Below are 14,569 nucleotides of genomic sequence, written 5' to 3'. Positions count from 1 at the left end.
GCGTTTAACTGTCTTAGTGTTGAGTGATGTGTGAGGAAACACCAGGAACACTCAGAGAGGTGCAAATTTTCTTTTGTGACATGCCCAGAGCAGATACATTCCAGCTTCACTCCAAGGTTTGTTACCGTGGTTCTCAAACATTATTTTAGGGGGAACATCTCCAAGGGATTGACACAGGATGCATCATTAGGAAAAAAATAAATAAAACCATCTCAGTTTTTTTTTCCCCCTCATTAAAATGTAATAAATTAAAAGCCATCCATGCCTCATCCAAGCACTCGAGTAGCATATTCGACTGTTTTAAAGTGACGTAAATTGGGAAGTCACCAGCATAACAATAAAATGAGAGATTGTACCTACGTAGTACGTAGCATTGACCCGAGCGGTAAAAGATAGAGTAAAAAAAGTAAAGACCCTCATTTTATTCTACCTTTTTTTGTGTAATTTTCCATACATTAGAAGTTTCTAACTTTGTCAAATTTCTGAATTTTTTGGCAATTTTATGCTCATAATAAGGTAATTTTCTGCTTCTCTTCTACCTTTTTAAAGACTTTTTTTTTTTTTAAACATTTCTTTCTGCCTTTTTTTGCTATTAATATTATGACTTTTTGGCAATTTTGTGGAAATTTATAGGTAATTTCTCAGGATTTCTTCTTTTGTTTTGGAGATGTTATGGTTATTTTTTTTTAACATTTTCTTTTCCTGCCTTTTTTATTCAATTCTCTGGCATTTTTTTTTGCCAATTGCATGGACATTTTATGGAAATGTTCTGCTTTTCCTCTTCCTTTTGGACATTTTTTTTGTATTTACAAAAATTTTATTTACATTGTATTTACATTTTTAAGTATTTGTTAAAACTTTTTCAGCTACATTTCATCTCTCTTTTTTCTGACACTGACATTTTTTTTGAATATTTAATTATTTTTTATTTAATCATGAATTAATTTTAAAAATATTTTTAGCTTAAAAGGATATTTGACTCATTGAACCATTTTCAGCAGTGAAAAGTTAATATTTTGTCCAGAATTAATTTGATAACTTCATTATTTTTCATGCACAATTAATACCTTTAAAAACATTTTTTTTTCTTTTGCTGTCAACTTATGATGACATCACCTATGCTGAGGAAGTAGGTAACGGCCAATCATGGTTGACCTGTTTTTTTGGGTTGGTCAGCAAACTGAGCCATGATTGGTCGTTACCTACTTCCTCAGCACAGGTGATGTCATCTTCAGTCGACAACAAGTAGAAAAAGACATTTTAAAGGTTTTAATTGTACATGAAAAATAATTAAGTTACCACATTAATTATAGACAAAATAATATTTCACTGTTGAAAATAGATCAATGAGTCAAGTATCAATAAAAAAAAAAGAAAAAAAAAAGATTTCTACTAATTTTTAGAGAGATCCACAGGGAGAGAGACTAAAGTGCCACAGGTTGCAGAATCCTGCAATAAACAAACACACTAATCCATAACAATGACAAAATAATTGTCTGAAGATAACAGAAATAAGTTTCAATGGCTACGATACTTGTACTGTATTGGTATAGTGTATACCAGGGGTGTTAAAAAAAAATCGATTCGGCAATATATCGCGATATTACATCGCGCAATTCTCGAATCGATTCAAAAGGGGGCCGAATCGATTTTTAAATATCCATTTTTGATGGAAAACTATTCACCAAAACGTCTTAGGGTTCACACCTTAAGCATGGAGGAATGTTATATTAATGGAACATGAAGCCTTAATATTTTATTTTAATGCTGTTCAAACATGAAACAGATTACAACCTGTATAAGGCTGAGTTTCAGATAAATAAATAATACATTTTCATACAAATCTTACACTGTACAAGTTTACTGATTAGTATTTACTAAATTTAAATAAAAATAATCGCAACAATCAGGTACTAGGCAATTCACACCCCTAGTGTATACATACATGTGTATGTTTAAATTGATCCACTTTGTTGCGTGCATAAACATGAGGTGTAGTTCAGCCTTTGTGAGTGTTAATGCACCCACATGTCTGCAAAGGTCAGTGAGGCGTGTTGACAATTTTGTTTGTTCCCACTGTGACATGTCTTTGACAATGCGTTTTTTTTTGTTTTTTGTTTTTTTTTGTAGTGTGAGAACTCTGTGAGGGCTTTCTGGGGAAAGTTCTGTTGTTATGCAAACAAAGAAACCTGACATTCAGATGAGAAAAGACCAGTTCTGCTCAACCACACTGAGTCAAGTTTCAGTTTCATGTCCACTTTTTTTTTCCCCCCACGAGACTCTTCATGATGTCACTAGTTTCAGTGTGGATTTTTCTACAATCTTATTGACAGGATCAAATTTCAGTTATCATCATTAGTTAATTTTTAGATGTACAATATACACTAGTATGGCTGGGTCATGCCAGTTTGGTGTACTGCAATGTTGTTAGTTGCCATATTACACTGATCGACCTCGATTCCTGCAACCACCACCACCATCACACAGCACACACATGCTCATCCCTCCGATCATTCCAGTCAGACCACTTCTAAATGGACACAGTCTCCAGACAGAGAAATGATCATGTAGATTGACAATGCAACACAATGTGACGAGGTTGTGTTCGGGTCACAACATTACCTGCACAATCTAACAAGTTCACAACGAAACAGCTGCACTAACAAACACAGCAATAATGCGGTGTAGTTATGTACTTTACTAAGCCACATTAGAGAAGCGGAATAATGAAAGCACCATGCTCTACATGAACAAAATATCAATTGACCACATTACATTACAGTAAGCCCCTAAATGTGCATACCTGAAACTAAGTTCCCAGAACGCTTTCCTGATCCTGATCATTCTACTGATTCTTATCTAAAAACGTTCCAATATTTCAAATGCTAAAATAAATAAACTAAATAAATAAAATATGTGGCATTTAAAACATCTTTGAACAAATGATTTTAAGGATGAAGTGTCAGAGAATCGGATATGATTTATGGGAGAGTTTTTTTTGTGATGATGTAAAGTGCAGCATTCTAATATATATGTTATGGAATGCTTTGTGTGGGAGACCATGAAGCAGACAATTTCCATGATCGACTCCGGATGTGACGAGGGAGTGAACGAGGACTGTGGGTGGTGTGAGGGGAAGGATGTGGGTGACTTCTGTTCGGTAGATGGAAGATGAAGTATACAGATATAATATTTACAAGACCTGAAATCCATGTGCTGTTGAGGATGACGCACAGAGGGTGGATTTTGTACTAGGGTATCAAGAAATATTGGTAAATAAATGAGAGACGGACGTGGTTGGGAAGGTGGAGGAGTGATAGTGCTGGGTGTCAGTAAGGACATTTTATTTATAGATTTTGAATTTACGAAGAATACTGACAAATTGAAGAGAGTTGATTATGAACAAATGAGGCCCTAGAACAGAACCATGAAGCACACTGGTAGAAATTATGTTTTGCGACAAATTTACACTATTCCGTTGATCCAAGTGCAATTTATTTTTTAAGTTTCTATAATCCTGTTCTATTATTTACTGTTTTACTTTGTTAAAAGGATTTCTGTACAAAAGGACATGAAAACAAAGTTAAACTTTTGCATAGTTTTTGAATGTGGTACCTGTGTGAACATCCACCACTGCACTTGAGTTTATAATATACCCAGTGTGCACGTATATACGCACACGCATGTGAACTGCACTCAGCTTGTCTCTATGGAGGCCTCCTAAGTGCTAAGTGGAACATTTCAAGACATACATATCTCTGGTTTCACAAACTCTCCGCTCTCATAGTTCTTTGGAAGCCTGAGGATTCGGAATGTTTTCCCATCAGCCAAATCTTCCGTAATGTGAGATGGCGTGTTTAACAAGCAGGAACGGAAAGATTATTATTATTTTTTTTAAATATATATAAACAGTACAGACAGTAGGTGTGGGACAGAGACGGGAGGGGAAAGATGGAGATTAGCCCGGTTCTTGGGGTCTGGGAGGATGTCTGTATGGTACCAGATAGACACATGTTGGGATCGCATTGTTGTTTCACCATATCTGGGTGAGCAGGGAGGGGTAAATCCGAGGTTAGGCGACTCTAAATCGGGAGCGATGCTATTAACACCGTAACTAATGAACCCAAAAGGGGTCTTATGAAGGAATTAAGAGCAGCTTTTAGCCAGTCTGATCCCATCATCCTATCATAGCTCATTTAGACGAGCCATCCATATTCTTGGCGCAGCTAATGCATTCCCATCCTTCACAACATCACAAGGAGTTAAACTGATGCACTTACACATTGTTGCATGCCGTCTTAATAAGCACTCACCTACCAAGCGTGAGGTAACAAACTCTACTGTATGTGGACGTAACATTTATATATTTTACTGATGCTCTTCAGCTTCCTGATTGCATCATCTTCAATGACGCCATTTCTGGCAACAGATGCAGACTTCAGCAAACAAACAAAAGCAGAATTTACCGGTAATTGTGTTTGTTTGGGAAAGGATTTTTGCTGCCTGAGCTGCAAACGTTCGCAAGCTGAAGGCTCACGATATTGTCGTCGTGATGTCACAATATTAATAGCAAGCGCATCTGTTAAAAAGCAAAGGTTGTATTCCATTTGTGCAGTTCTAGTATCCTCTGGTGGTTAGTTTAATAGTGCAGTTTAATTTTAATTAGGAATGTTTTGGCTACTGTGGCAGTTATCACTCCCATAAATCAGTCATACCAGCAAATATTTTATAACAACTCAGTCGAAAAACATTACTTTTCCCCCCGCTTCAGCCGGACACAGCATTGTGAATTGCATAGACCAGGATATTTTGCACGGCTAAGCCAATATGAGCATGACAATAACTGATATGGGATGACATGACATGGTCAAGCAGCCTATTTCTTTGTCACTGCTGTTATTATGTATAATAAAAACACAATATTGTAATTTTTCCCCCAATATGAGATTTTTTTTAAACAATATCGTGAGATTTTATAGACTATTATTACCTTTTATTTATATCTTCTATATTTATTTATATATTCATATGTATATATGAATACATTTCCAGTTCTTTGTCTGCCAATCAGTTCCACCTTTTAGATAAAGTATCTCTTGTGCCCCAACAGTCGGGTAAACAAATGTCGTATTCGTAGCAACTTTTGTCAAGATAAAACTAAGGATAACTTAAGGTCAAGGTTTAAAGGTTAACGTATTACTGAATGCTAAGTTAGCTTATCCCTACAAGTTAAATCACACATCAAAGTGCAGCAATTCATGGAGATAAAAACAGTTTTAACTCCTCTCAACTCCCCAAGGGGTAACGACACAATCCTTTCAACCAGTTATCTGTGTTACAGATGGTAATTCTATGGGGAAAAGTCATGTAGGCCAATGCTTCATGCGGCGACACCATCCTTATAATTACACGGTTTGGCAACTATGTCACGTTAGCTTCAAAGCCTGCCGCTTTGCCTTTAACTACCTTTTATTATAGCTCCATCAACCATCCGGTACTTTTTTTGTTGTTTGTTTTTTTAATTCTAGACTTGTTTATTAAACTCAGTTCACATGACGGTAACTGAGCCATCTCTATGGCAACCCAGCAGATAATTCTGCCAAGTCATAATGTCTGACCACTAAAGTCACCAACTTGAATCGTAGCATTTCAGAGAATTTCCCTAAAGTAGAACCAAGCAAGATTGTCTGCGTATGTGCGTGTGACAGAAGATAATTATAGGATAGCGAAGAAGGAGGGAGCGCCGATTAACTGTGTTTCCTTACTGGGAGCGCCATCTAAAAATATCCATTATCTTCCTGCGGTAGCTTGCGCTATTGATCCTCTCTCTAAAGGCTTTTGTGGATGCAGAGTGACATCACTTAGGTGAGTCCCGTTTGCACAGCAGGCAGTGGGTGGGGGACACTCAAAAACACACAAGTGTGCTTGTTTTTTTTGTTTTTTTTAACTTGAGTGGAAGCCAGGTCAATAGTTTCATTGGATTTTCCAGACGTAGCATGCATTCCCTTTCTGTGTTGATTGCAGATCTGTCTGCATTTATTTGTTCTGTTGACCGGACAATTCTGCTGATCCCAGCACATCTGTCCTCTTTGTGCAGGCTGTTCACACATGATGGTGCTCAGAAAGTGAGCAGATAGAGACAGAACAGTAGCAAAGTCCCCAATCCACAGATAGACCGACATACACAGAGGATCCAAATATTTTGGCCCGCAGCCTGCCTTTAAGCCACACAGACAAAAAAGCGTCCACTCATCACTTCCCGCCGTTGGGAACCAACATACCGAGCCGTCTTTTCACAAGTTTTCTGCTGGTTCTAGCCGGGTTCCACTGTCGCACTCATACCTGAGGAGGGGAGCAGCGACCCGTTGGAGGCTGATCTCCGAAGGATCCTCAGCCCATCACTCCACGATCGAGACTTGGGCAGCCTCTTCAGAAGTCGTCCCAGCCGGCGCGACACCTGCCCGAAACAGGCGCTGCCGACTTCCCCCTCCGAGTCCCCCCGAGCCTCATCCAAACGAAAAGACACCTGACCTAAGAATGTTCTGCCCCCCACCCCGCTGCCCCCTCCGTCATGCCCAGGTGCTACCTGTGCCATGGACGGAACATGGTGGCACCATCTGGAGGGCATGGTCCCATAACCCTCGCTGGCCCTTCTCTGCTGCCCCCGCCTGCCCCTGTCCGCCAGAGGGCTGCCCCAACGCCAGCCCCCCCATGGCGCCCCTCTGCCATCCCAGCGCAGCCACTCTGCCACCGGTGCCACGCTTCGAATCAGGAGCCCCTTCTGCGCTCGCTCTGCCACTCCTCCGCCGGTCCTCCTCACCCCGCTTAATGCACTGTTGCCTTTGCTCGGACCAGAGGTGATACTTTTCCCTCCATGGTCCCGATGCCTTGCGGTATCAACGCTTCTCTAGCTCTCTGCCGGTCTGTACTGCAGCACCCACACTCTGCAGTGCTGTGCGGCTGGCTGGCTTAAAGAGACAGAGACCCCCACATGTGAGATCAACGTCATTGTACAACAGGCGCTTTCACCATACAAGATTTAGCTTGAATGACACCGTCGTCCCCTATTTGCTATGAGATCCAGTTTCACTGGTCCAATGGCGACAAGAGATGAATCATCTCTGGTCTTTCTCTTGCTGCTACAAAGGTGTGCATTGATCACCATTTTCTGGCCTATGACCAATCGACAAGCTTTAAAAAGTATGACTTGACCAACCTGGATTTGGCTGATCCCGGCCCGGCTTTTTCATAACCAATAGCATACATCTTCAGTGTTCCAATCTAAAACATTGGAAATTACATGTGAAGCAAATAAGCAATACAAACGGGCTCAACTGCACATGAAGCAGTTCTCTCAACAAGTACTACAAGTACTAAACATACTACAAGTACTACAAGAACTACCCAACAAAAAAAGTCACAAAATATAAACTGAAAATAGTGTGTTGGTGTGTGCATGTCTCCAAAAAAAAGATGATTCAATACAGGTTTTCGATGCATGCGAAGGATGGTTTGGTTCAAGGACGGTTTGATCTGAAAGTGGAACGATTTGATTTTGTTCAACTCAGTGGGATTATGAATTACGATTCAATATAGTATGGCACAGTTCGAAAGGGTATGATGCAATGACTTCTTTGTTTCCAGTTTACATACGTTTGAATGAACTTGTCAGTTGTGTAAAAAGATATATCTTTTCAATAAAAAATTATTTAAAACGGTTCTAGATATATTTCAAAATGGAACCATTCGGTTCGACTTGATGCACTCACATATTTTAAATTAAAAAAAAAATTTTGGGGGGCTAAATTGTTTTTTTGTTACACCCCTAAATGAAAGTCACCTTTTTTCCACAAATTTACTTTGTGTGAAATCTGGTTCTGTTTAATTTAGGGCAGTCACAAACTAATATTTCTGGAATTGATTACCCTATTGATTATTCCACTGATTACTCGGGCAATGACAGCACAACTAAACAGAGTGGTTGGGAGTCACCATGTTAAAGGTTCCACCATTATGTTAATTTCACCTGTATTCTCAAACTGTTTATTATAATCACAAAGCCTTCAGGTAGGATTTTCTGAGGAGTGCCTTTGCTTTGTCCTTCCACCGTCCCACTATCCAACCACCAAGGGCAATCTAAATATAGCATGCCTGAACGTCTTCCCCGTGTGCAGAGCAATGGTGGCAGCAAGGTCTTTTATGCTTATAATGTATCTTTCATCTCCTAACATCAACTTGTCACGACAGTTGTGAATACAAATACAAACTCTACTGCATGATGGAAACTCCTTCCAAAGTGTTTAGTATTGGGAGAACTGACACACATGAACCATAACAGATGTTTAATGGAGTCAGTTGAAGGATGATAGTTTTTCATCCACATTCAGTATTCAGTATTTTCTTTCTTACGGAAGACTCGTCAGCTCAGGCGGAATGTTTTTAAAAAGGACATTCATCACAGTTGCATTGGGACAAGTTTGCGAGCCATTGAACACAAGCTTCGTTTGGTGGTTTCTTCCACTGTGAATGGCACATTGTGGAGATCCAATGTGAAACAGATGAGAGACTTGACCAAAACAAGGCCTGTACTGTGTAGACAAGGAGAGACTAAGAAAGAGTACTGAAAAATGAAGAGTACATCAAGATTAGTTCTGGTGCTCTATGAAGACCACAATGTCGGAAATGTACACCATAATTCAACACATGAATTCGTAGGACCTTTTCTTCTTTTCTTTCTCCTTCTTTCTTTCTCAAATGTCAATGGTTTGAAAAAGACATAACATTGGAAGCTGAATAGCACAATAGGAGATAGATTTGCTACCTTCAGCTAGCCAATCTTAAGATATCAACTCATTTGCTCCCAAAAACGTATAAATACGTTCTATTTTACATAGTACAGTGCTCCCAAAGACGTATTTATACGTTGTTTTTTTAATGATAGAGCATACAGAAGGCTTTGATGCAGCCTCTGAACTGATGAGAATGCTTTGAAGCAATGGTAGTTATTACAAAAACGGCTAGCAGGTGGCAGCAGAGCAGAGTATAAGAGATCAACCAGGGCCATGTTGAAACAAGCTCTTTCCCCACTGTTTTAAACAGATTTGTGAATGATGAAACTTAGCTATAGCCTAATGCTAACCGAAACAGATAGAAATATACTTTTTTCCTGATGAAAGGAGAGATTCTAATCTTTCTTTTTGTAGGTTCCTTGTTTTTATAGCAATTGAACACAATATTCTGTGTGCCTTGCAAAAAAATAGTGAAAATCCAATAGGCAAAATGGCTAGGAGTGAATGAGTTAACACCAGTGGAACGATGGAACTTGTGGCGAGGAAAAGCAGCAGCAGTGCGAAATGAAGCTTCATCCCAAAAATGTTATGCTCAATCATGCGCGTTCAGCAACTCTGTGATAAAGACAACTTTATCAGAACATGCACCAAGATCAAGACACTTTACAACAGCATGTCGCGACACGTTCAAGATTGCTCAACGATCGCCAACAGTTTTAATGGGTTTTCATGTCGAGAGGAAATTTTGAACACGTTCAAAATGTACTTGCGATAAGAAAAAGCATTAAAATATTTGGCGAACGTTTCGACCATGACTGAACCCTGACTAGAAATCAACTTTCATTACCTTTGCAAACTTTCACCTCTTCAGTGTCATTCATATGTGCTTTAATGGTTGTACTTTTAATCATTCGTTTTATTTGTTGCTTTTCCGGACGGTCCGTCAAAATAGGTGAAATAGGTGGCACAAAAATATTTATGGACCACTGTTCTGTGCTGCACAAATATCAACAGTACCTTTGATTAACTGACTTCAATTCGACTGTCATCGCATTTTATGTGACTACAAAAAAGTACAGTTGCTCAACCCATTGTGACATCACATTTCCATGATATTTTTGCCATTGGTCATTTAAAGCTGCACTTTGTAACAATTTGCCCAAACATTTTTTTACAGTAGCCTTTTTATTTGAACATTTATAACTGACCTCCATCCACACCACATTATGAGAAACAACATTAGCAGGCCACAGTTTATTGTTTTAACAGTCAGTTCAAGGGAGCTTGCTTATAAAGAGTATAGATAATCTAGTTGCTCGGGGGAGGAATTTGATTTATAAAAAAAAACATTCTATGATCATGTACAATGTTGATCAACATACAGTATAAGCAGTGCGCTATACAAACAGCACCTAATTAAACCTCACAGGTGCTAAATGGTGCCACAACAGCACGTGCCCTTCAAAGCCTTACTTAATTAAATACAAATGTGACATCTGACTGTAATCCCAGTCTCTCCATCCATCAGACATAATCCCAGGCAGGAGACACATAGCAGGGATTAAACTGGCTGCCACCCCCCCCACCTGCCTCCCTCCCTTCCTTTTCATATGGAGTGTAAACTCATGTTAAAAACAAGCTATGGACGTCATTGTGTGTGAGGAGAGACACAACATGGACAAACGACAAAACACAAAGACTCATCATGATTGTTTTTGTTCGCAAGAACTCCCGATGCTAGCTATCCCTGTTATTTCATGGGTGCATGCACGGCACTTTCTATTTTGGTTCTTTCAGGCCACAAAAATATCCAGAAACGTCGACATTTATGTTACCCCGTATGGCTGCACATCCACTTCAAATGTTTTGAGAGCGGACCGTTTATTCTTAGGGTCAGCAGCTGGGATTTTAAATATATATTTTAAAAAATCTACACTAAAGAGAACTTTTTTTAGTGTGTTCCGAAGAAACTCATGACCGACAGTAATCTCTGCTCTCGCTTGACTGGGCGGCCACTCGCTGATGGAACATTAAATCAGACAGCCCCGCAGCACTGCGGACCCTCTCGCTAGGCTTTGCTCATCTTCTACATTGCATCACTTCTGACTCGCATCTCGCATACTTTTTGTCTTCATCTCCTATATCTATGATACTGCTTCTGTGGATATGGGGGGAATCTTAAAAGTATAGTCAGGAGTTAAGTGTTTTTGCATTATATTAAAATCTATTACTGTTATTATTACAACAATTAAAGTTTAGTGACACATGCTGCTTGCATACATTTCCACCAACACAGTCCGTCCAAAGCCTTAGAGACACGGTGACCCAATTGGCTTGATCGAGGCAGTACAGGTGTTTGTGATGTCAGCAGTCACCACGTGACCCCACCACAACGCTTCCAACATGTTCGCCAGACTGCAAATAAATAGGCCCCATTCAAAATGGTTGTTTCTGGAATGCAAAACACAACACATCACTCAAGTGAGACGGCAAAACAAAACCGCCATTTTCTCTCTCGTTCACTTTAAACAAGAGCCGTAAATCCCGCTACCAGAACAAGGAGGCAAAGCTGGAAGGACAAGATAATGAGCTTTCCACGGGTAAATGTTTGGCAGCATCTGTGGAGCAAAATGTCAGCGACCAAAACAACCAGCGACTACTTGTGCTCCCTTTATGAGATCAGAGGCTGCAACTGTGCACAGACCGGAATGCACACATATTGACTATCGATTAGTATACTATACTGTATGGAAAGCCTTTTGACATCCTTGATGACCCACTTAAGATCTTGGTACTACTACATGCTTTGTCCTCACTAAACAAGATAAATTGCTGCACCAGTAGAACAAAAATGGGCACATTAGTAAAACGACTTGTGTCTAATTCCCACACTAGTATTTTGGAAAGCCATTTTGAGCATTTTGTCAATTTCCTTGATATTCAAATTAGGGCTATATAACGGTACGCTCTTTGTCCTCAATAGCGATACAATTCAGCACACTAGTAGAATGACTATGGCACACGAGTTGAGCAAGTGTGTCATACGAGCATCACTTTTTACCTACTAGTTGTAGATAAAAATAAAAATAAAAATAAAGTGAATTGTATCGCTATATGGAGAGTCACCTAAGCATTTATTAAAAATCATTGACCTGCTCTTAAGATTCATGACATGTACTAGTGTGCTATTTGTCCTCACTAGTAAGACAATTAAGTGCACTAGTAGAATAACACCAGCACACTAGTAGATTGACTCTGTCCGACTAAAAGTAGTCATGTCACTTTTTACCTAGTATTATGGAAAGCTGTTAGAGAATACATTTGATGTGCTTGAAATCCAGTAGCTCAATGTCCGAACTATAATAATATGTTGGTAGTAATTTCACTACTACTGTAATAGTAACTATGTTACTAGTATGACAATCTGTTCTCAGTATATGTAACGATATGTTAGTAGTAACTTAAGTACATCTAGTAATTTATACTAGTATGGAAATCTTGTCCTCAGCATAGTACAAACTTCACTACTAGTAGTACTTTAGTAGTATGAAACTTTTTGTTCCCAGTACAAGTAATTTCAGTACTAGTACTAGTATGAAAATCTTTGTCCTTAATATTTCCTCACTACTAGTAACTATGTTTCATGCTACTACTAACAGTAGCTTCACTACTACTACTACTACTACATTACTAGGATCAAGCTCTTTGTCCTCAGTAATACTGACTTCAATAATAGTACTAGTAGTAATTTGACAACTACTACTTGTTGCTATTAGTAACTTTACTACTATTATTACTACGACGACAACTACTACTACTACTACTAGCAACTATATTACTAGGATCAAGCTCTTTATCCTCAGTAGGGGTGTGCCAAAAAAATCGATTCATAAAAGAATTGAGATTCTTACTTATTAATCGAATTGAATCGATATTAATAGCCAAAAATCGATTTTATTTAAATTAGAAATGAATGAAGAATGGTAAAAGGCATTTGCAGCCCACATCATGTTTTTTTGGAAAAAGACACTTACAATACACAATTAATAAATGTTTTAAAAAAGAAAAAAGAAAAAAAAAAAGACACTTTAATGTCTCTTTTTGTCATTTTGTCTTGCAAAGCAGACTGGAGTAGATCATTACAATGTTGTGCATATCTGTATATTGAAGCAGAAATCATTTGACAATCAAATAATTTTGAATCAAAAATCGTTTGAAAATGGAAAATCGATTCTGAACCGAATCGTAGACCCAAAAATCGTAATCGAGTCGAATCGTAAGACAGTCAAAGATTCCCAGCCTTAGTCCTCAGTACTAGTTACTTCAATATAGTACTAATTTGACAACTACTACTTCTTGCTTGTATCACAATCTTTGTCCTTGCTACTAGTAACTTAATTTACTACTACTATTACTAGTAGCAGTAACTAGTACATTATTAGTAGTATGAAGCGCTTTGTCCTCCTCAGTAAATTACCAGTACTAGTAGTAATTTCACGACTACTAGTAATTGTTACTAGTACGAAATATTTGCCCTCACTATTATGTCCTCAGACGCCTCACTATTAACTACATTATTAGTAGTAACTTACAGTACATTAGTTGTAGAATGAACCGCTTTGTCCTCACTAGCTTTTATGTGACGTCCTCATTACTAGTTGGGGAAAAACTGTGCACTAGTTGACAATCGCTTGCTACTAGTACTGCGCGAGCTTGCACACAAATCGAGACCATTTAATTGTAGTACTCACTTTGACACTCGAGGGCCTGTGCGGTAATCTGGCGGCTGCAAGCGTCGCACCAGTCCTGCGTAACGGCCTTGGCTTCGAACCGGTGTCCCGCGCCCTTGTCCGCCGTCAGCGGGAAGATGGCCCAGGCCTCTCTGCGGGGTGGTTCGTTTCGGGCCAACCGCACCACTCCGGTCCTGCCCTGCGTGAGACGCTCCAGAGGAAGACCTCCGCTCTCGTCCCGGGCGGACACCGAGCTAAAAAAGCTCGGGTGTGCGGCGCCTTTGTTGGCATGGTCCCGTCCGTTGTGTAGAAACTGCCGGTGACGCGCAGCAAGCGGCGTGCTGTTCGTGACATCTACTGGGGAGCTCTGGAGCTGAGCCTCCGCGTTGCGGTCCGTTACCGCGTGAGCGTCTCTCCCGGCCGGGGAGCGCCAGTCGAAGCGCACGCCGCCCTGCTGCCCAGCCCGGTCCGGGCTACGCGGCGAAGCGGGCGCAGACGAGGCTCCTCGGCACCCGCCGGTTACGACTGTCGTGTCGCCCGTTGGTCCTGCAGGCGAATGACACGTCCCGGCTTGGTTCGGAGCGGTGGCAGAACCGCATCTTCTCAACATCATTTTCTCCCATGAAGACTTCCGCGGAAGGGTGATTTTCTTCCTGCCGGCGGCCGGTTTGAAGACCCGAAGCAGCGGTTCCGAGTCCAGCCTGTGCTGGGCCGGGTGTTGGCCCACCACACTCGCAGAAGCCATCGCGACTGCTAAGTGCTTGATGTGTCTGCCGTGTTGTGCTCCCTCCGTGCCTTGAATGTTGACTCAACTCGCGCCTGACACCAGCGTGTCGCCGTGACGTCACCAGCCTGCTACAGTTCTTTGAAACCAACGGAACCATCTTTGCATTATTTTCTTTACATGAAATCATTTGGCTATGATCACATTTTATAATCAATACACAGGAGACTACGTACATGAAGCACATCAGAAGTACTGATTGCATCTGATACATAACTTACATTATGGTTGGAATCTCATAATTTCCCCCCATATAAAGTATCAAT

At 40.1% G+C, this 14,569-nt stretch overlaps 1 protein-coding gene across 2 annotated transcripts in view; it reads right to left on the bottom strand.

Annotated features, from left to right (window-relative positions):
- Nucleotides 1–14,540, bottom strand: part of rassf5 (Ras association domain family member 5) — a 34,114-nt gene extending 19,574 nt beyond the window's left edge. Inside the window, exon 1 of one of the 2 annotated variants that reach the window (XM_077529319.1) lies at nt 13,541–14,540. In XM_077529319.1, coding sequence (XP_077385445.1) covers nt 13,541–14,264 — 724 coding nt within the window. In that variant the 5' untranslated portion in view covers nt 14,265–14,540. Of the gene's footprint in view, nt 1–6,342; nt 7,050–13,540 lie in introns of those variants that run through there. The other variant, XM_077529320.1, reaches the window with a different exon arrangement.
- Between the last annotated feature and the right edge of the window lie 29 nt (nt 14,541–14,569).

The sequence above is a fragment of the Festucalex cinctus genome, chromosome 8 (assembly GCF_051991245.1).
Source record: "Festucalex cinctus isolate MCC-2025b chromosome 8, RoL_Fcin_1.0, whole genome shotgun sequence".
Lineage (NCBI taxonomy): Eukaryota > Metazoa > Chordata > Actinopteri > Syngnathiformes > Syngnathidae > Festucalex > Festucalex cinctus.
This window is presented reverse-complemented; position numbering and strand designations above follow the sequence as displayed.